Here is a 20,430-nt window from a genome sequence, read left to right on the forward strand (position 1 = left end):
TCTGGAGCCTGTGCTCCGCAACAACAGAGGCCGCGATAGTGAGAGGCCCGCGCACCGCGATGAAGAGTGGCCCCCACTTGCCGCAACTAGAGAAAGCCCTCGCACAGAAACGAAGACCCAACACAGCCATAAATAAATAAATAAACCCAAAGTTTAAAAAAAAAAAAAATACTAGGAATTCTGACAATTCAGTAGGAAAAGAACCACATAATCAATGGAAAAAATAGACAAGAGACCTGAAGAGATACTTCACAGAGCAGAATATACAAATGACCAATAATCATGTAAAAGTATGCTTAACTTCCTTACTAATTTTGGCAACACAAAACCACAGTGCACAGGAGAGCTGGGCACAGAGGCAGAATGAGAACAAACTGGAATGCACCTGTACCTCTGCACACTTCTGTCACCACCTCTGCCCACAGGAAACCTTTAGACTGTAAGGCCTAAGCCTACACCTTCTCTTTCCAAATCTCATGCCACTTTACCTGTGGTGAACTTTAACCAGGAGCCATGTAAGGAAGGAGATTCTAGGAAATATAGTTCCTGGTATAAACAGATTGACAATTGAAAATCCAGCATAATGAGGTACTACTCCATACTTACTATACTTGCCAAAATGAAAAAAGCCTGATGACACCAAATGTTGATGAAGCTGTGGCATAGCTGGAGTTCTCATTCATTTGCTAGTGGGAGTATTAATTGGTAGAACTTTATTGGAAAACTGGCGTTTTTTAAATTGAAGTTAAATATGCATAACCTAATACCCATCAAAAAAGACATGTATTAAAACGTTCGTAGAAGCATTGTTTATAAAAATCTGGAAACAACACGGATGATCTAACAAGAGAATGCATAACTGTGATATAGTCATCATGGAATCTTAGGACTCACTGAAAATGAACTACAGATGTACGTGGTTTAGCTGGATGAATCATACAGACACAAAAGAATACATTGCATTATTACATTCATATCAAATTCAAGACAACAAAATTAATTTATGGTGTTAGAAATCAGGTTGTTAGTTTATACTTTTGGCAACGTTTCGGAGAGTATACAAGGAGACTTCTAGGGTGCTGGCAATGTTTTATGGACAGCATCATGGTAACATGGGCCTACTTTATGATAAGTCCATTCAGTCATGCACTTGTGATTTGTGTACTTTTTGTGCGTATTCATGATACACTTCAATGAAAAAGCTTAAAGAATAGCTTGTAAACTCTAAAAAATTATTGAGATATTTTACATTCTTTTACTTATACTAAGTCTTTGATATCCAGTGTGTATTTTACACTTACAGCACATCCCAATTCAGATTAGCCACATTTCGAGTGTTCAGTAGCCACATGTGAACTAGTGGCTACCTTATTAGACATTGATGGTCTAGAACTCCATCATTTCAGGGCTCTCTGGGCTTAGGCTTTTATTTCAGTTCTTTCCTTGGAGTGTCACGTGGAAAGAATAGGGGATTGTTCTTCCCAAAGACTTCATCTTAGTTTTACTGCAACCTCTCTGTTTTTATAGAATATTTTCTGTTTAAAACAGACAGTTATTTTTGTGTGCAGGTTCACAAGATGCCCAATAAAACATCATCTTGATTATTTGTTCTTATTGCTTTATTGGCCACTGTTCACATGACCACCTTTTTTTAAAGCAGACATTTTATTGAAGTCTGATACACATACACAAAAGGGCATAAATTTTGAGTGTACATAGCTCAATGAATTTTTGCAAAGTGAACACACCCATTGCTTGTATTCAAGAAGCAGAACATTACCAGCACCCCGGAAGCTCCTGCCTTGTGCCACCTTCTGATCACTACCCCCAAAGCGGAACCCAAATTATAACACCATAGATTAGTTTTATCTGTCTGTGCACTTAACATAAATGGAATAATAAGTATATACTTTTGTGTAGCTTCTTTTGCCTAAAATTATGTTTGACAGCTTCACTCATACTGTTGATTGTAGCTATAGTTCTCTCCTTCTCATTGCTGTGTAGCATTCAATGGTGTGAATATACCACAATTTATTTGTCCATTTTACTGTTGATGGACATTTGCGTAGTTTTTCATTTTTGGATAATTAGTTATGAACACTTTTGTAATGTCTTTTGGTAACTGTTCACATTTTTTGTTAATGTATAACAGAGTGGAAATACTGTGCCTTAATATAGGCATATGTCACTTTAAGTAGATAACTACCAAACAGTTTTCCAAAATGGTGTACCACTTTACACTCCACTGAAGCTATGAGTTTTAGTTGTTCCATGACCTCACCAATATTTGGTATTTGGGTTTTCTTTTTTTTTGGGGGGGGGGTTAGGTTGTTGTAGTCATAAGGATGTTTTTCTGTTCTAATCAGGTCTTAAGCATAAACGTATGGTATCTCGTTGCGGTTCTAATTTGCATTTCCCTGATGATAATTAAAATTGAACACTTTTTCTCATGTTTGTTTGTCTTTGGATATCTTTTTTTATGAAGTTCCTGTTAAGTCTCTTGCCCATTTCTCTGTTGTATTATCTGATTTTTTTTTTCCTTATTGATTTGTAGGAATTCTTTGTATATTCTAGATAAAAGTCCTTTGTTATATATGTGTATTATAGATATCATCTTTTGCTCTATAGCTTGCCTTTTTACTCTCTTAATTATGTCTTCTGATAAGTTATTAATTTTAAAGTAGTCGAATTTAACAAAAAAATTTCATTTATGTTTAGTGCTTCTTTGTGTCCTGCTAGAAAAATCTGTGCCTGCCTCCAAGGTTATAAGTTTATTTTGCTGTTTTCTTCCAAATGTGTTTTGTTTTATCTTTCATATTAGCTCTACAACCCATCTGTAATTAATATTTGTGTATGGTGTGAGATAGAAGGTTAAGATTCCTTATTTTCCATATGGATATCCAATTAACATTGCAGCACTGTGTCATCTCTATTATAAATTAGTGAATTCCATGTGTGAGTCTCTTCTGGGCTCACTCTTCTGTTCCATTACAACTTTTTGTTTTTAAGGAAAGTGGTATTTGTGTGGGAAGTTTTTGAGATGAAGGAATTCTAGAGTTAAGAGGAACTACTTTGTTCAGGGTAACCTAGGAAGCAGTATTAGGGCATTTATCCTTTAACTAGAAGAATATTATCAGTAATAGAGCCAAGCTTATCACAACCTCTTAATTTCAAACATACAGAGGGTTGTTTATCTCTAAATTGTTTTGATTATACATGCTTATCAATAAATGATGTTTGAAAATATATATATAATTATAGATATAGAGATTCTATCATGTATACTGTATATAGACATATAATAAATTATATTATATAAATATATAGATATATAATATAAATTATCTGTACCTATATATAGATTTTATAATGTACACTATATATAAATACATATTGTAAATTCTACGTATCTATATATAGTACACGTTTATTACTGTACTAATAAGTTATTTTCATTATAACACACACACAAAATTAGAATTAAAAAGGAAATCATAAGGAAGAAATAGAAATTTTAATACTTACTTCTTACACCCCTGTGTCAGCCAGTATGGGCTGGATTATGTGTACTAACAAGCCTCAAATTTCAGTGGCTTAAAACAACATGAGTTTATTTCTCTCATGCTACACGTCCATTATGGTTTGGCTTTAACACTCCTCTGCATTGTTCTTACTCTGGCACCCAGGCTGATGGAGCAGCCACTTTCTGGAAGCTTGCTAGTCCCAGGGACAGAGGGAAACATAATGGGGAATTAGCACTTACTTAAAGCTTCTGCCTAGATGTGACACATGTCACTTCAGCTCACATTTCATCGTCCAGAACAAGTTACGTGTCCTCACCTAACTGCAAAGAAGAAAAATGCTAACCTTGTGCCCAGGAGAAAAATCCTATGCAGAGAACTGTGCAGGAGGAGACCTAGAGTATTTTAGACAGCACTAAAAACGATCACCTCTGAAATGACTGATTTCGCCCTGGATTTGTGTTTGTCTAAGAAAATAAACACACAAAGACAAGTCCTTTTAGCTTTTCCATTCCATGTTGTTTTTAAAACTCTACAGTCCTGAGAAATGAGTCTCCTACAACTATAGGCACAGTGGTCTCTCTTGCTTAAAACCCTTCAGTGGTGTCTCTGTACTCATACAACCCAGACACTAAACATGGCCTGCAAGCCTACCTTTCGCCTCATCTCGCACCACTCACCCCATACCTCAACTATACTGCCTTTCAGTTCCTTGAAGGAGACAGGAGACATGCTCCTACTTCTGTCTTGAGTGTGTTTCCTCCCTTTCTCCTTGTTTTTACCTGCTTATTCTTTAACTGTTAGATCAGACATTTCCTGCAGGAAGTCCTCTGTGACTCCAGGGTAGATAGAGTCCTCTCTTTTCTACAGTCTCATAATACTCTGTACTTTGCTTCTAGAGAAGCTGTTCCAGTTTTTAAAATACATTTTTGCACTAATTTTTCAATCTGTTTCTCCAGTTAGCGTGCAAGCTCCAAGCCTGTTTTGCTCACCACTATATGCTACTCCTTGTGTTTAGCCTAGTTACTGGCATATGATAGGATGTCATTAAAGAGTTTGGTGATAGTCTTATGTCTGTGACATGTATGTAGTCTATATAGAGAATGTCTGAGACATTTATACAGTCCATAGTGAACGATTTAATAATAAGCTAATCACAAACAAACTGCAAATATACTCTTGCTCAATGCCTCTATATCTTGGGAAGTCTAAGAGATTCCAGAGAAGGAATACTTCTCCCATTCTCTCTGGATTAGAAGATACCCTCACTTAAATTTTCACGTTGTGTTTCTCCTTTTCCCACTTCTCGAGTGATATTTTTACATTAAAGCTGAAAGCCTTACAGTTAGGGGGTATATCACATTTAACATAAATGGCAGTAAAGCTGCCCAAGTAATGAGTGTATTATATAGACATAGTGAATAAAATAAGCTGTGTGGTATTTAGCTAGGTTTTCCTCTAACTTTCTGAAGATGGTACTGAATTACCAGAACACAGTGTGATTTATTTTTTGTGATACTTTGCATCAGCAAAAGGGCATATAATATTTGGAAAATGCTTACCTACAAACGCATGTCCCTCACTATTTGCCTTCATTTACATGTGTTGTAGAAAACCTTAGTCTTTCCTGTTTCTCTTTTCAGAAAGACTAACAAATTTGATCACCTTCTTATTTATATGTTTCATTGTGGACTATCGGTGCTATTCTGCATTTAAAATGCAAATGTTCTAATAGAGATATCTCCCATAATGATAATCTTATTGGTGGGATTGATAGGATGATACAGACATTATTATCTCTAAGCCTCTGATAGTTGTTTTCCCCATTTTTATTCTAGAAGAGAACCACGGCTTCCCATCAATAAGAAGTAAGATTAAAAGGATCATGAATAAGGATTATATTTGCAGAACCTGTCTATTTATTCAACAAATGTTTATGAAGTATCTAGTTTGTGCCAGAAGTTGGGGAAACTCAGAAAGAGATGGACACTTTGTATATAGCTTTAATTTTTTGCTTTGAACAATAACATTTTGATAAGAGCTGAGTTTCAGTATTTTGCTGGCTGTGTCAGTTTTCTCACCTATAGAAAGGAGATGATAAAAACCCATCTCATAAAGTTCTGTGAGGAGTAAATAAGATAGTGCATATAAAGCACTTATCCCAGTGCCTGACATAGAATAAGCGCTCAGTATGTGTTAGCTGTTATTTACTGTGAGGCTTTGTCCACAGTTAGCTTCTTAACTATTTCTTTTCCTGTGTTTCTTCCTGCTATTTTTCCCATGTTGCCCTCAGAAGTGAATTTCTAAAACGTACATCTTATTGCGTATCACTGCTGCTTTGGTACCATGTCTGTTGTCTCAAGAAGAAAGTCTCAAATACAGGGATGGCATTTGGCACCTTACCATCTGACCCTGACCTTTCTTACCAAACTAGCTTCTGCCTTGGCAGCTTACTGGGTTGCAGCCCAAATAGGCCATACAAGTTGTAGTCTGCTGCCTTGGCTTATGCTCTTTCTTCTGCCTAGAATTCCTGCTGTAGGCCTCAACCCCTCTTCTCACACTCAACCTGAGAAGCAATTCTCTATGGGCAACTCAGAGGTCCCTCTCATTCTTCCCAAACAGAATTTTTTGATCCCTGTCATTTATAACTCTTTAGCATTTATCTCATTATTAGAGTTAATGACATGTGTCTTGCTCTCCCACCAGCTTGAGTTCCTTGAGAGCAGAGACCATAACTTATTCATTATTGTATCACTGGAACCTAGTAGGCATGCAGTAAAAACTTGTTGAAATAATGGATTGAAACTTGGTTTAATTTTGTTTTGATTTCAGTGTGTCTTTATTATTCTAGGTTCTGGGCCTTGTCCAAAATATGAGTGTTTTCCAGTGTCCAAAATGTAAACACAAAACTCATATATTTGGTGCTGATGGTGCAAGGAGACTAGCACGGACCCTTGATCTTGATATTCTAGGTAAGACCACAGGATATTCTTTTGTAAAGGAAATGGCATGGTGATGAAGAATGTCTTAAAAAAGGATGAATTGCTTTTGGCTTTGTGTTTTAAATTGTTAGTATAGCACAGTTCTGTGTGTTAACCTTTCTTTGGCTTTTTGTGATACTTCATTAGTGGAAGGCTTTTTGAATAGGGGGTTTGTTCTGCCAATTATGATAACTCTTGCTATAGATAAAAACTGCCTATAACTTGAATTTGAGAGGAGAGTTTTGTGGTTTGAGTACTGTGATTTGAAGCCCACATTTTAAATAATGATCATCAGTCTGTTTGCTAAGTTGGGAAGACAGCTCTCAGTATAAGCAGATATATACAGAAATACCTGTTCTGTATGTTGTAGCAACCTTTGGAAGTGTCAGTTCTTGGTATGTGTGAAGAAATGCCTTCCTGATCAGTTCTGAATTTATTAGTCCTTTTGCTGTAGAAAACAGTATTTTCTGTTTTCTGTAATCTTTTTATATGTAACCTTTTTATTCTGTAATCTTTTTATGCCATGTCTATAAAATATGACACTTGAAATTTACACTGTCTATACAGTTCATGTTACTGAATTGAAGGATTCATTAGTGTTTTGAGGAGAAGTAAAATCATGTGTTAAAGGAGCAAAACACAGATTTTAGATAAAACATGTTTTGTAACAAATCCAAAAGCAACTTAATGGACTTTTTAGGAAACATGTTTTGATATTCTACTATGAGTTGTTTTTTTTTTTTTTTCCTTAATTAATTAATTATTTATTTATTTAATTTTTGGCTGCATTGGGTCTTCGTTGCTGCCTGTGGGCTTTCTCTAGTTGCGGGGAGCGGGGGCTACTCTTCATTGTGGTGCATGGGCTTCTCATTGCGGTGGCTTCTCTTGTTGCAGAGCACAGGCTCTAGGCTCATGGACTTCAGTAGTTGTGGCTTGTGGGGTCTAGGCTCACAGGCTTCAGTAGTTGTGCCACACAGGCTTAGTTGCTCCACGGCATGTGGGATCTTCCCGGACCAGGGCTCGAACCCGTGTTCCCTGCATTGGCAGGCGGATTCTTAATTAACCACTGTGCCACCAGGGAAGTCCCTACTTATGAGTTTCTGTTCTGAGCAAAGGCAGATGTTAGATGCTAAATAAGGGAGGCATAGAGTGAATTATTAGTTTAGGGTAGTTAACAATTAAGATCCCTTAAAGATCAAGGAGTTTCAAAACATTCTTTATTATAATTAAGTTTCTAAAAGTTGATGTTAAATGTATTATTGTTTTTATGCATTTGTACTAAAGCAGCTACCACAGTACCAGGTGAATACTAATGATATATTTTGATACATTGTTATAATTATAGCTACTAATTATATTCTGCAACAGTTTTTCATTTAACCTAGGAAGTTCAGTTTCCCAAATCTGCATAATAACATAACAGATTGACATTCACTTATATAATAAAGTAAATGTGTAATTATAATGACGTTATTGAATTACGCTGACAGTATTATAATTCCCTAATTTATGAATGGGTGGTATGATTTTGTAAGTCAGTTATTTAGAATTTGAAACATGTCTCCTAGAGAAACAATTTCACATATGGAAGATACATTTTAACTAACAGCTCACAAGTGTAATCAGAAAATCAGAAACACTGATTACTGATCACAGAAAGTGGGTAGTGCTATAGACTGCTGTATCTAAAAGTGTTATGGGAAAAATAATTTAAAGTTCTAATGTAGAGCACATCTCCTCCTTTTACTGTGGTCATGGGACCCAGAGGGATCTCCCATGAACTGGAGCAGGGGCTCTGATGATGAAGAGGTTGGAATTGGGAATGAGGAACTGAAATCAGGGAAAGAACTCTCACAGCTATGGCCTCCTGGCTGGGTGAAACCCCCAGGACCCTTTACTGACTCTCTGGCTGCCTCTTATTTTCACCCATGTGCCTGTGTTTCAAATGATTATTTGGTAAAATGGCTCTTCAGAACTTTATCCATATTCACCTACAGGGACAGTTTGTACATAGTAGTTAAAGCTCTCAGATCATGCCACAGAAACCCCTTTAACTTATGTCTCTGAAATGTGCTTCCTTCAGCCCTAACCCCTCAAAAATACTTTTCAAGGCCAGGCTGAACCTCACCCACTCTCATTACCTTTACTCCTTTTTATCCTTCTCTGTGTACGATTGTTAGCCCATTACTGCTCTCACTGTGCCACCTGTTTTCTAACAAGATTTTCATCTTTCTTGTTCTACTCTTCTGCAGATTGTGAGTCTCTGGAGGGCAGAAGTGATGTCACTAGGTGGCTATAAAATGGAGAAGGTTTTACTTTTTTTTCTTTCATTACTGCAGTAGAAATGAAAGCATTCAGGATTCTTTACTATATAATGGCAGTTCATAAATCAAGAGAAAAAACTTTGTGGGTTTCTAAGTATTTTCTGTAATATCTTCTCCTGCCTGCCCCTGTGATAGGTTCCTACAGTCTAAAGTTGATCTGTAGAACAGACATCAAATTTACTGAAAAGCTGGTCTTTAAATGGTTACTGAAGTATTCATGTATTTTGTCTATTGAACTTTTAGGAAAGAGTTAAAGAGTTGGTTAAGATCTCACAATTTGCTGGTAGGAGGAGCATGAAATATCTGTTCCTCCATGTAGCTCATAATATAAATTATAGTAGGTTTGTAATTTTGTAACACATTCTTCTGCATTATTTCCATTGCCTGGCATGGTGCTGAATGAATTCTTTATATAAAACACACACACACACATGCACACACACACGTTTTAATAACCTTTGGGTAGACTTGGAGTAGGTGTAAGAATGCTGAGTACCATGACAAGTCAACTCTTCTACTCCTTTTACTGCATTTTTAATCTTAGCCTTTTGAAAGGCTTCATTTGTGATGGTGTGGTAGAAAGAGTCAATTGGATGATGGATCAGAGCATTTTTCCTCTAAATCCTACTACCTAATATATCCTCAGGGAAGACACATATCCTCTCTGACCTCAAGTCTGTATATTGGGGGTTCTTATATATTTTCTGAGAGCTCATCAAGCTCACAAGTTATATATAATGCTATATAGATTAATACATAATAAAAGAAAAATAATTCTATCTGATAAAGAGGCAGATAGTTGAAATAACAGGTCTGGCCTACTTTTCAGCAGTTCTCTTAGCTCAGTCATCTGCCATCAGGAAGATTATTTTGTTGGCTTTTTTTAAACTACTTTGCCACCCCATCTTTTCCTCTTCAATTTCCTCTTATTATGTGGCAAGATATGTCTATATCAGTTATTACAGGGAGAAAAATTTACAGATGTCTTCCAGGCCATTTGTTGCTGAAAGACTTCCAGCAAAGAATAAATCAGAGGCCTTATTCCATGATTGGCTGCCACACTGCTGTCATATATACATATGTGATCATGGAACTGCCCTCAAATGGAATATTTTGCCCCTAATTTTCATTTGAAATTTGTTTTTCAGAGATTTAGCAATTTGAGGATAGTCATAACTCAAGTTGATTCGAGTCGATTTGTTTCTTTCTGCAATTCAAAGAATTAAATTCCAAAAGCCTATATAAACTTTTGCGGTACTAATGGATATCTGGTGGGCTCTTTTAGGAGACATTCCCTTACATCTTAATATACGGGAAGCTTCAGATACAGGCCAGCCGATTGTGTTTTCACAGCCTGAAAGTGATGAGGTAAGTTATATTTCTAAATATGTATTTTAATTTCTTTTCACAGGTTATATACTTTTTGATGTATAGAAAGAAAGTTGGGGAGATCAAGTTTGTCTATTTGGAATGCATATGTTAAACAAAGATTAGTTAACTTATCCAAAGTATCTTTAAGTTACTATTTTATGTGGTAGACATACCAGTGCTGACTCTGAATTATCAACTGGACACGTTCACCTAGAAAGAATCATCACCCAACCAGTTTTTTCATGAAGAATACGAACAGTAAGCGCTTGTAGAGTTCTTATCTTGCTGGCTAGCAATATCTAACTGCCCGAGGTTATTATATTTCAGTATTAGAAGTTCAGCTGATTGTTGGGAGAAGGAAACCTAATACAAGAAAATATTGAGTCGGATATAGGGAAACTGTATATACCTTTAGAGACGGGATTTTCATTGCATTTATTTTAATAAATAAGATTGAGGAGGTGAGGTGGGAAAACTAGTAGTGTTTCATTAGCTAATATCATTGGGGATACAGTTGATAGATTTTCAAAGATTGCTGAAGCTTAATGCCTTTCAGCATAAATTCTTTAATTTTACTCCTTTTTAAAATAGAAATAAAATCAGCCATATATATCTCTTCTTTCCTAAGTAGCAGTTGCTATTTAAATTTGAAAGTGAGCCATCATCTGGTACATCAGTTTTGATGTAGTTTTTGTGCTCCTTTGCCAAACAGCCCCAATCAGTCTTTTAGTAGTTTCTTTTTTTTCCCGTATGTAATGAGTATAACTTTAGAGTACCATTATTTTGTCTGTCCATAACTACTACCCCTTTCATTCTAGTTTGCTTCCTCTAATCCCATGTGACCTGGAAAATAAAAGAGCCAAGCTTGGTTAGAGCTGTGAATAAAGTAAGGGCAAAACTGACAGTCAGGAGTCTCAGATTGGTAAAGTAGATTCATTCTGAATTATCTCTTTTAGGTGCCCAGAGCTCCTTTCTCTTTCTTAAGGGTTGGCAGTTATGGTATAGGTGATTGGGTTGCTGGGAATATGATCTCTGAGTAAATGTATTGTAGTACTTATCATTGTTTTTCTTTTCTCTGCCTTTTAGGTAATAAATGTTAAGTTTCCTTTTCAGTCTTTTCTTAGAAATCTTTCGGATAAGCAAAAACCATAACCTTTTATTGCTTTCATAGTTGAAGTCTGGCAATCCCAACTACCATAGGTGTACTTTATGCAGTGAATGAAAAGTTGTATGAAAATTGAGGGTTTTTTAAATTACACACTTTTAAATGCTTCCTGAGAACAGACTATTTAAAGACATTCTGTGGTGAATACAAATAATTACCTACTAGTTTATTCAATTATGAATTTACATTTTTAAATATTTTCCCACCTGTCCATTATTGCTTTTTTTCTTTGAGATTCTCCAAAAGCAAGAAACATTTCAAAAAGTTAAAGGAATGTAATATAACAGAGAGCATATAGCAACCATCAAAAGGTAATATGATTTAAAACTCTAAACAGCAGTGTTTGTAGAGTTTGTTGGAGTTACATGTTTTTAAAATCTCATTTACATTTACATAAACATTAGACCTATTATTTTGCTGTTGCTGGGTGACATTTATGGAAATGTGAGCAAGCTGCCTCTTTGGGGTTTAAGTTAGATTTGATTTGGTGAGGTCTCTGCTAAAGTAGTAAGAATTTCATGCACCACATCGTCAGCCTTACATGTGAAGACTTCTGCCTTATATATGAAGACTTCTGAGCAATTTTAAGATTTAGACATGTCCATGAAAAGGAAAAAAAATGGAGCCTTGTATTTATTTTGTTTCCATGGAAGTTATTGCTTCCTACTCTTAGATTGTAGACATTCATTATTATTAACCATCTTCCTAATAATAATAGCAGTTAGAGTATGCTAGACACTGTTAGACATTTATATACTTTCTATGCTCACAAGAACTTAATGTAATGTATAAATAGTCCGCATTTTGCAGATGAGGAAACTGAGGCTCATAGAAGCTAAATAATTTTCCCAAGGTCACAGAACTAATAAATGGCAAGATGTGATTAAAAGGCAAGTCTGTTCCTTCCAAATGTTGTTGTCTTTCCATTGTATCACCTTCTGGGTCCTCTACTAATAGCCGTGATTTCCTCAACTCCTTCTAAGAAGTGAGTACAGTACTTGAGTGTATTAAATACAATATATTATTTGATTCTCATAGCACATTTGTGAGACATGTATGATAATCTCCATTTCTCAGATGAAGAAGCAGAGATCCATTTATAGTAAGGAATTTGTCCAAGGTAGTACCAGAGGCTATTTCCACACTCAGCTCTGAAACCATAGCCCATGTATCCTCTTCCCGGTGCAGTACCTGCTTCCCTTCCTAATTAATTGCAAGATTACTTCAGTGTCTGTCTATTGTGTATATTTAGGCTAGCTTTCAGTTCACCTCCTTTTCATATCACAGAGATCTAGAGAAGAGGGTGGGCACACTCTGCTCCTCAAGTCCCACTGGTGTGCACAACCACAGGGCATAATACAGAGAGGATCCTAACCTGGGTCTGAGAATCCCCTGAAGTTATATCCGGAATGTATGAGTGTGTATTTTTCTGGGGAATCGAACAAGGGCTTTATTAGATTCTCAAAGAGGTCTCTGCATGAAAGGAAAAGCGTTGATCTGTATTAGCTTGGGGTTTCATTAAGAAGAATGCCACTTTCTAAGTGTGACCTTAGGCAAGTTCCCTCATGTCTCTGAACCTTTCTCTCCATCTGTAAATTGATATCATAATGAGAAGGATTAAATGAGATGATAATGTGAAAATACTTTGAAAAATGCCAAGTAGAATACAACTATGAGTATTTATGTCTTCTGAAATGTTCTGTATAAGATGCTATAATAATAAATGTCTTTCTTCTGCCCTTTATCAAAGGATTGAGTCCATTTATGCCCTTCCCCTTACGTAGCTTCAAGTAAATGTCACTCTTTGGTGGCATCTAAAAATCAGAGCAGAATTTGAATCATGAGATATGGGTAGAATTCTCAGCTTCAGTGTTAAAGATATTAAGTCCTAGATATTAGGAAGCTGTTGTTGAGTCCTGGAATCAGGATCCTTCTGGTTATTCTTATGGTGAATCTTACCTCCTGATAATCCCCTTCCCTTTTCCCCTATGAACTTAAATGGAAATACGCTCTCAGAAGCTGGTCACAGCCCTCTGAACAAATTCTGCCATATGCATGGAAGCTTAGTGCCCATTCTACCTGCATGTCTTCATTTAAAGAATGAAGGAAGTGTTTACTTGCCAACGTGATAAACTTCTGCAAAAGTTAATGGGACGGAATATGCAAAATTATTTGTTAATTGTTAGCCCCTTAGACTGATACTTTTTATTGTTTGCTTTTAGGGGTTTACTACAGGCAAATTTATTAATAAGTAAAAGTTTCATCTTTAGCTTTTTGTCTTCTTTCTAATTCCGCCTTCTCTTCTCCATCTTCCATCACTCACTCCTCTCAGCACCAGGTTCCAGGGCTCTCATTCTCTGCCCATAAAATCTTTTAAAATTAGGCATTAGGGATTTAACTCTCCCAGTAATATTTAACTTTCAGAAGAGACAAACACTAAAAACACAGTGATTAATCAAAAGGTATGAAATGTGCTGACTTTGAGGCATCATTGGAAAAGTTGGGAAGGGTTACAGTACCAATTAAAAAGCTCCATCAGGCTTCTGCCTACTCAGCCAAAGGCCAGAACCTTCTGAATACGTGCACCACTGAGGAAAGGGGAGTAATTGAAACTCCAAATACAAGTAGTGTGAAATAGCCAGAGAAAGCAATAGAGGAAGGGAGAGAAAATGGACACTTTAGGATTCAGAACTCTTAAATTCAATAGCATTTCCTCTTGTTTGTGTAATTATAATTGTTCATTCAACTATATCTACCTTTTGCCTTTGATTGAGTCCAGGACACAGTGATGGACTCATGATTGACTATTAATTTTGTGGTTTCATTCTTTTTGTCAAGTGAAAATCTTAATATTGGTGTGTTAAAAGGTGTGCTATAAGATATTCCTGGTAAAGACGTTTAAATGTAAGTAGAAACTTTATTATCTTATCATTTCTGCATTATTACGTCATAGTCCTAATATGAAATGACTGTGTATGGAAAATTAGAACTTCAAATATTTAAAAACAAAGACAAAGGGAAAAGCTCTCCATAAAACTTCTGCACTTTGGTTGCCATCCCAGTTCCTTTACTTGGTAATGACAGAGCAGACAAATAAGATCCAGCTGTATTATCTGTGTCTCTAGATGGCCCAATGAAAGATCTTGAATAGGAGAGAAGGGTTAGTTCATGTAGAGTTGAGTTGGTGAGAAAGAGAGTATTAATAGTCTGAGAAATCTAAATCATATTTTTTACATATGCCATGTATGTGTTTGCTTTTCCTAGTTGTGGATTAAACAAAAGGAAGGGATTTAATTTACTTATTCCTCAGGCAGGGAAAGTGTCCAAAAGGATATGTTAATATGAGCTCTTCAGTGAGATTGTAAATTACTTGAGGACGTAATAGTAGCCACTAGTACTTATTATTTGCTTCTTATATTCCGGTACTTCACATAGTTTATTCTTACTTAATATGCCCCCAAGCCCTTTGAGGTAGATACTATTATTATAACCATTTTACACATATGGAAACTGAGCCTAGAAGGGTTAATTAACTTGCCCAGGGCCAGTGTTAATAAGTAATGGAACCAGGATTTTAAACCATACCTGTCTGATCTCAAGGCCCCACCTCTTCACCAGTGAGCACTTCTGCCTCCCTTTTTTATTGTTACCTCCCACAGATTTCCCGAAACAATGCCTTGCACACAATAAGAACCAAAAAGTATTTGTTGAAATGATACTGCACTGGCTGAAAAAATTCAATCTCAACAGTTTTGTGGAAATTGAAACTGTTAAACTAAGCACTTTTAGTGGTTTCTCAGCAAGTAAAAATCTAACCATTGCTTTGAGTGCGATATATTGAAAGTTTAAGCTTGGAGATAGTCCATTAAAAAGCAAAGGTTAAATGTAGCAAATTTGATTATTATGGAATCATTCAGTATTTTGTGCAGTCAGATAGGTTTATGTCTCTAATTTAACAAAAATTAGAACTAAGGTTATAGAATGATGGCCTCAGCTTGCCTTAGTGAGCTTTAAATTTTCATCATAAAATATTAGGCTTTAAACACCTAGAAAAGCTACTGGGAGATAAAAGGTATTTATAAAGATGCATGTGTTAGCATACAGTATTTGTTTTTCTCTTTCTGACTTACTTCACTCTGTATGACAGACTCTAGGTCCATCCACCTCACTACAAATAACTCAATTTTGTTTCTTTTTATGGCCAAGTAATATTCCATTGTATATATGTACCACATCTTCTTTATCCATTCATCTGTCGATGGACACTTAGGTTGCTTCCATGTCCTGGCTATTGTAAATAGAGCTGCAATGAACACTGTGGTACATGACTCATTTTGAATTGTGGTTTTCTCAGAGTATATGCCCAGTACTGGGATTGCTGGGTCATAGGGTAGTTCTATTTTTAGTTTTTTAAGGAACCTCCATACTGTTCTCCATAGTGGCTGTATCAATTTACATTCCCACCAACAGTGCAAGAGGGTTCCCTTTTTTCCATACCCTCTCCAGCATTTATTCCTTGTAGGTTCTGATGAACCTAGGGGCAGGACAGGAATAAAGATGCAGACGTAGAGAATGCACTTGAAGACACAGGGAGGGGGAAGGGTAAGGCTGGGACGAAGTGAGAGAGTACCATTGACATATATACACTACCAAATGTAAAATAGATAGCTAGTGGGAAGCAGCCGCATAGCGCAGGGAGATCAGCTCGGTGCTTTGTGACCACCTAGAGGCGTGGGATAGGGAGGGTGGGAGGGAGGGAGGGAGACGCGAGAGGGAGGGGATATGGGGATATATGTATACGTATAGCTGATTCACTTTGTTATACAGCAGAAACTAACACACCATTGTAAAGCAGTTATACTCCAATAAAGATGTTTAAAAAAAAAAGATACATGGCTGAAAATCAGCACTTTTAGATTTAAGAGAAATATTTCTTTATAAAGTATATGTTATTTCCATTTTTAAACAAAGTCTGTTGTTTCTGTTAACTATAACAGAGACTGAAACCATTTTTAGATAGAGAATTATGATTAGAATTACTTGTATTTTGGATTTACTGTTTAATATGTGATGTGGTAGAAGGAGCTGGGCTTTGGAGTCAGGCGGACCCACGTGTGAATGTTCTCCAGCCTGCTGACTTTGTGACTTTGAGCAGACAACTCCAATTTCTTCATCCACATTGAACCAATGGTGTTTATTTTACATAAGTGAGATTACTTATGAGATTACATAAATGAGATTACTTATACTAGTACTTGGTATAGTATGTACTCAGTAAAAACGTGTAAGGCCTTATTCATGTTTTGATAGCTATTCTTTAAAAAAAGGACGCAAATGAAATTTTAACAGTTTCCTGTTAAAATAAAGTATAATTCAACTATTAGGGATCGAACATAGTTGTTGTTTTTTTCTGGGATCTGACATAGGTATTCTGTTTATTGACATAGGTGTTGAGTTACAGAGGTGTGTTCAGTGTGTACAGTTTCACTGATCTGTGCACTTAGGACCAGTGCATGTATTTAAAAAAGTTTTTAAAATATGTATCACCAATGAAAAAGTAGCATTGGAAAGTAGATTTATGCGTAATGTCCTTACACTGTCAAGGTAGATCTTAAAGGTATTAAATAGAATTACTCTCTGATTATTGTTAAATTATACTGATGTTTCTAGGTTAAAAACTGACAAATATTAAATATACAACTTCCAAAGAAAAGGGGTCAAGTGTATACTTATTTTTAAAAGTTAGTAGAAAATAAGTTAACATAGCTTGAATAAGAAATTAAACCAGGTCTTTTGGAGAGACCACAAAAACTTGATAAATACAAACCCAAATATATCAATTATTAATATTAATATAAATAACCAATTGCTCCTTTTAAAGTCAAACATTTCTGACTATAATCATTGGATTTTTTTTCAAGAAGTAGAGCCAAAATATAAGATTTAAAGTAGTAACGTGAAACATATATTTTATGTTTCAACAATGAAACAAGTAGCATGGCAGTATACATACAGACAACATACACTTAAAGGTTTGTCATTATTGTAATTAGTATCATTTAAAATTTTCATAATGAACAATTTTCCAACATGTTGATTGAGAGATAACAGACATGACTGGCTTTTTTCACCACCCCCCAGGGGGCAAATGTAAGTAACTTTTTTTTTTTTAACGTATATATGTATCTATCCTTTTTCACATTCTTTTCAGAATATTGAGCAGCATTCCCTGTGCTATACAGTAACTCCTTGTTTATATATATATGTATACATACATATGTATTCACAGATACAGGTACATATACACACACACAAATATGTGTGTGTGTATATTCATTTTTTGTTCTTTCTTTATGATCTTAATATGTGGCAAATATTTAAGTTTCTGATGTGAGTTACAAATATGGGTTTCTCTTTGTGGCACAAGATTTTATATATATATATATAATTATATATTATATAAAAATAATTCTTTTGTTTTTCAAATTGCTGGTTTCTTAATACATTGTATCAACTTCATAATGTAAATACACAGAGGTCTATATTAAAATATTTCCCCAAATGGAGGAAATATTTACTTTCAAGCATAGTTTTAAAAAATCAAGATGTGTGAAACACAGTTAAGTACTTCATCAAGCAAGTCAGGGTAAAGAAGCCTCAAACAGTCCTTTTACCATGCAGAGTCAGGGAGCTGGTCAGCCTGGATTCAGAGCCCAGCTCATCTCACACTAGCTGTGATGCTGTGGACAAGACTCTTCACCTTTCGTGGTCTTGGTTTTCGTGTATATAAAGTGGGAATAGTGACAGAATTTACCCCTTAGGATAACTTGAGGATAGGTGAAATAATACTTGGCAGATATTAAGTACTCAAGCAAATTTTAGCCATTAGCATTACTTCCAGTAGTAGCAGTAGTAGTAGCAGTAGCAGCAGCAGCAGCAGCAGCAGCAGCAGCAGCAGCAGCAGCAGTAGTAGTAGTAGTAGTAGAAGTAGTATGTATATAACTGTAAATATATAAATGTATATATTACTGGTTCTAGAAAATCTTACTATTGTCTTACAGTTACTTTTTATAGATAAGATAGGAGAAATAAGTAGTATTTACATTTCAATTGTTTAAAACTTTAAAATGCAAATGCCATGACCATTGTTCTAACTGGACTGTGCAGGCATTAGGTTAGTTGTGGCCCACTTAGCTCCTGGGAGCTGCTTTTCGTGTTCTGTTGTACTGGGGTCCCAGAGATGAAGAGTATGACAACTGATTCCAGGAATTCTTGCGTGGTACTTAAATCTCACCAAATGGAGGAGCCTAGAGGTGCTTGGTGCTGGTATTAGACACCATTGTCAGAGAGAATAAAGAAAATGCTTTCTGAAGATAAACATAGGGTGGTAATAGATAGTCTTTTCAAAAATGACTAATAACCCTTATGCCAAAGAAGTTTGGCAGTATCTAACTCAAGATATCAGTTTGTCAGAAGAGGAAGGTGTAAGTTTTCTGCAGCTAGACTGGGTTGCTAGTTTGCTGACATGGGAGTTAGAGTTTGAAAAACAGTAATTGCTGCTACTAAATATTTTTTTCAGAAAGTCACCTTCCAAATAATCTAAACCCATTTCTCCCCTGCCCTACATGCATTGTTCACAGCAGTATCTTCTAACTATTGAGTTTCCTCATCTCATTCAGCCTTTCTACTATTCAATTCAGTAGACAACTATGGCAGACAGTTTGTGAGTCATTTGATGTCTACTAGGGAGAAATATAGAACAAACAAATCTGTTCTTTTCCAGGCCAAAGCCTACCTAAGGATTGCTACCGAAGTGGTAAGAAGATTGCCACCACCTCCAGAGTGATTCCCCAAGTGTCTTGGAAATCCGCCTGGTTCTTGACAGTAAGACCTTTGGAAATCAGCAGTGTGGTGGTGAAACCTACAGAAATAATAGCAATCATAGTTGTTTTCTTGTATTTCTAAAGAAATAATGTCTTATCTTCAGATTTGATTTGCTAAACAATGACTTACAAATAAAGTTTTTACATACCGATGCTTACTGCTACATTTAGGAATTTTTTTGCAAGCTGTTGTGTACCAGCGTCACAGAACTGCATTTTATTTTATTGAACTACCCCTTAAGGAATCACGAGTTTATATTACAAGCCCAACCTTCAGTTCAGGAGAGAACTGTGCTCTTTTTGCAGGACTACAGAGTTAAAGAATTTACTGAATGTGAGTATGGATGTTAAGTGTGACATCTCTCCATCAGGCAGTTTGATCTGGGTTTGAATCCTGCCTCTAGTACTATCTTGGACACATTCTTGTTCCAGATAAACCTCTACTTCTTCATCTGGACTCGACTCTCCCCTAGACTTAATAAATCTCAATCTCCAGGGGTGGAGTCTGGACATGTGTGTTTTTAACAAGATCATAATGATTCTGATTATGATGGCAATAATAATAGTAATTAACATTTATCAAGTGTTTTCTCGTGTCCTTATAGTTAATCTTTCATTCATATGAGTGGGGAACTGTTGTTATTTCCACTTTACAGATGGGGAAACTGAGATATGGGAAAGTTAACTGTCTTCCTGAAGGTTACTGTCTAGCAAGTGGAGGTTTGAAATTGGGCAGTTGGATACTGGATCCTTCCTTTTGTACACCAAAGGGCATTTCTTTATTTCAAAAGAGGAATAGGATTATAGTATTCAGAATTTCCTCAAACTTATTTGACCATGAACTCCCCCAACCTCCCCTTTAGGAGCATTTCTTGGAGTTCATATTTCAAAGAATACACCTGGAAAAGCATCTTGTCTGGTTGAGGCTGAGAGAGAGAGAGAGAGAGTCAGTCAAGGGCTTCCCAAGGTTATAAAGCTGCAAGTACTGATAAGAACCATTAGTTAATCCTCACTTACAAGGAGGTGGTCTGTGACCTTTGGCAAATGCCTGAGTTCCTTTGCTCTGTAGTTAAGCAGCCAGAAAATTAGGTAAAGAGTTACATATCAAGCTTTGGTAAATTTAAGAAAATTGAAATCGTATCAAGTATCTTTTCCTACCACGATGCTATGAGAGTAGATATCAAT

At 36.0% G+C, this 20,430-nt stretch overlaps 1 protein-coding gene across 5 annotated transcripts in view; it reads left to right on the forward strand.

Moving 5' to 3' along the window:
* NUBPL (NUBP iron-sulfur cluster assembly factor, mitochondrial) overlaps window positions 1-19,403 on the forward strand; it is a 335,371-nt gene extending 315,968 nt beyond the window's left edge. For 4 of the 5 annotated variants that reach the window (XM_059914058.1, XM_059914057.1, XM_059914060.1 and 1 more), the window contains 3 exons: window positions 6,373-6,493; window positions 10,112-10,194; window positions 19,146-19,403. In XM_059914058.1, the coding sequence (XP_059770041.1) occupies window positions 6,373-6,493; window positions 10,112-10,194; window positions 19,146-19,208 (267 nt within the window). In that variant the 3' untranslated portion in view covers window positions 19,209-19,403. The remainder of the gene's footprint in view (window positions 1-6,372; window positions 6,494-10,111; window positions 10,195-19,145) is intronic. The other variant, XM_059914059.1, reaches the window with a different exon arrangement.
* The last annotated feature ends 1,027 nt before the right edge of the window (window positions 19,404-20,430 follow it).

Source organism: Balaenoptera ricei, chromosome 2 (genome assembly GCF_028023285.1).
Source record: "Balaenoptera ricei isolate mBalRic1 chromosome 2, mBalRic1.hap2, whole genome shotgun sequence".
Lineage (NCBI taxonomy): Eukaryota > Metazoa > Chordata > Mammalia > Artiodactyla > Balaenopteridae > Balaenoptera > Balaenoptera ricei.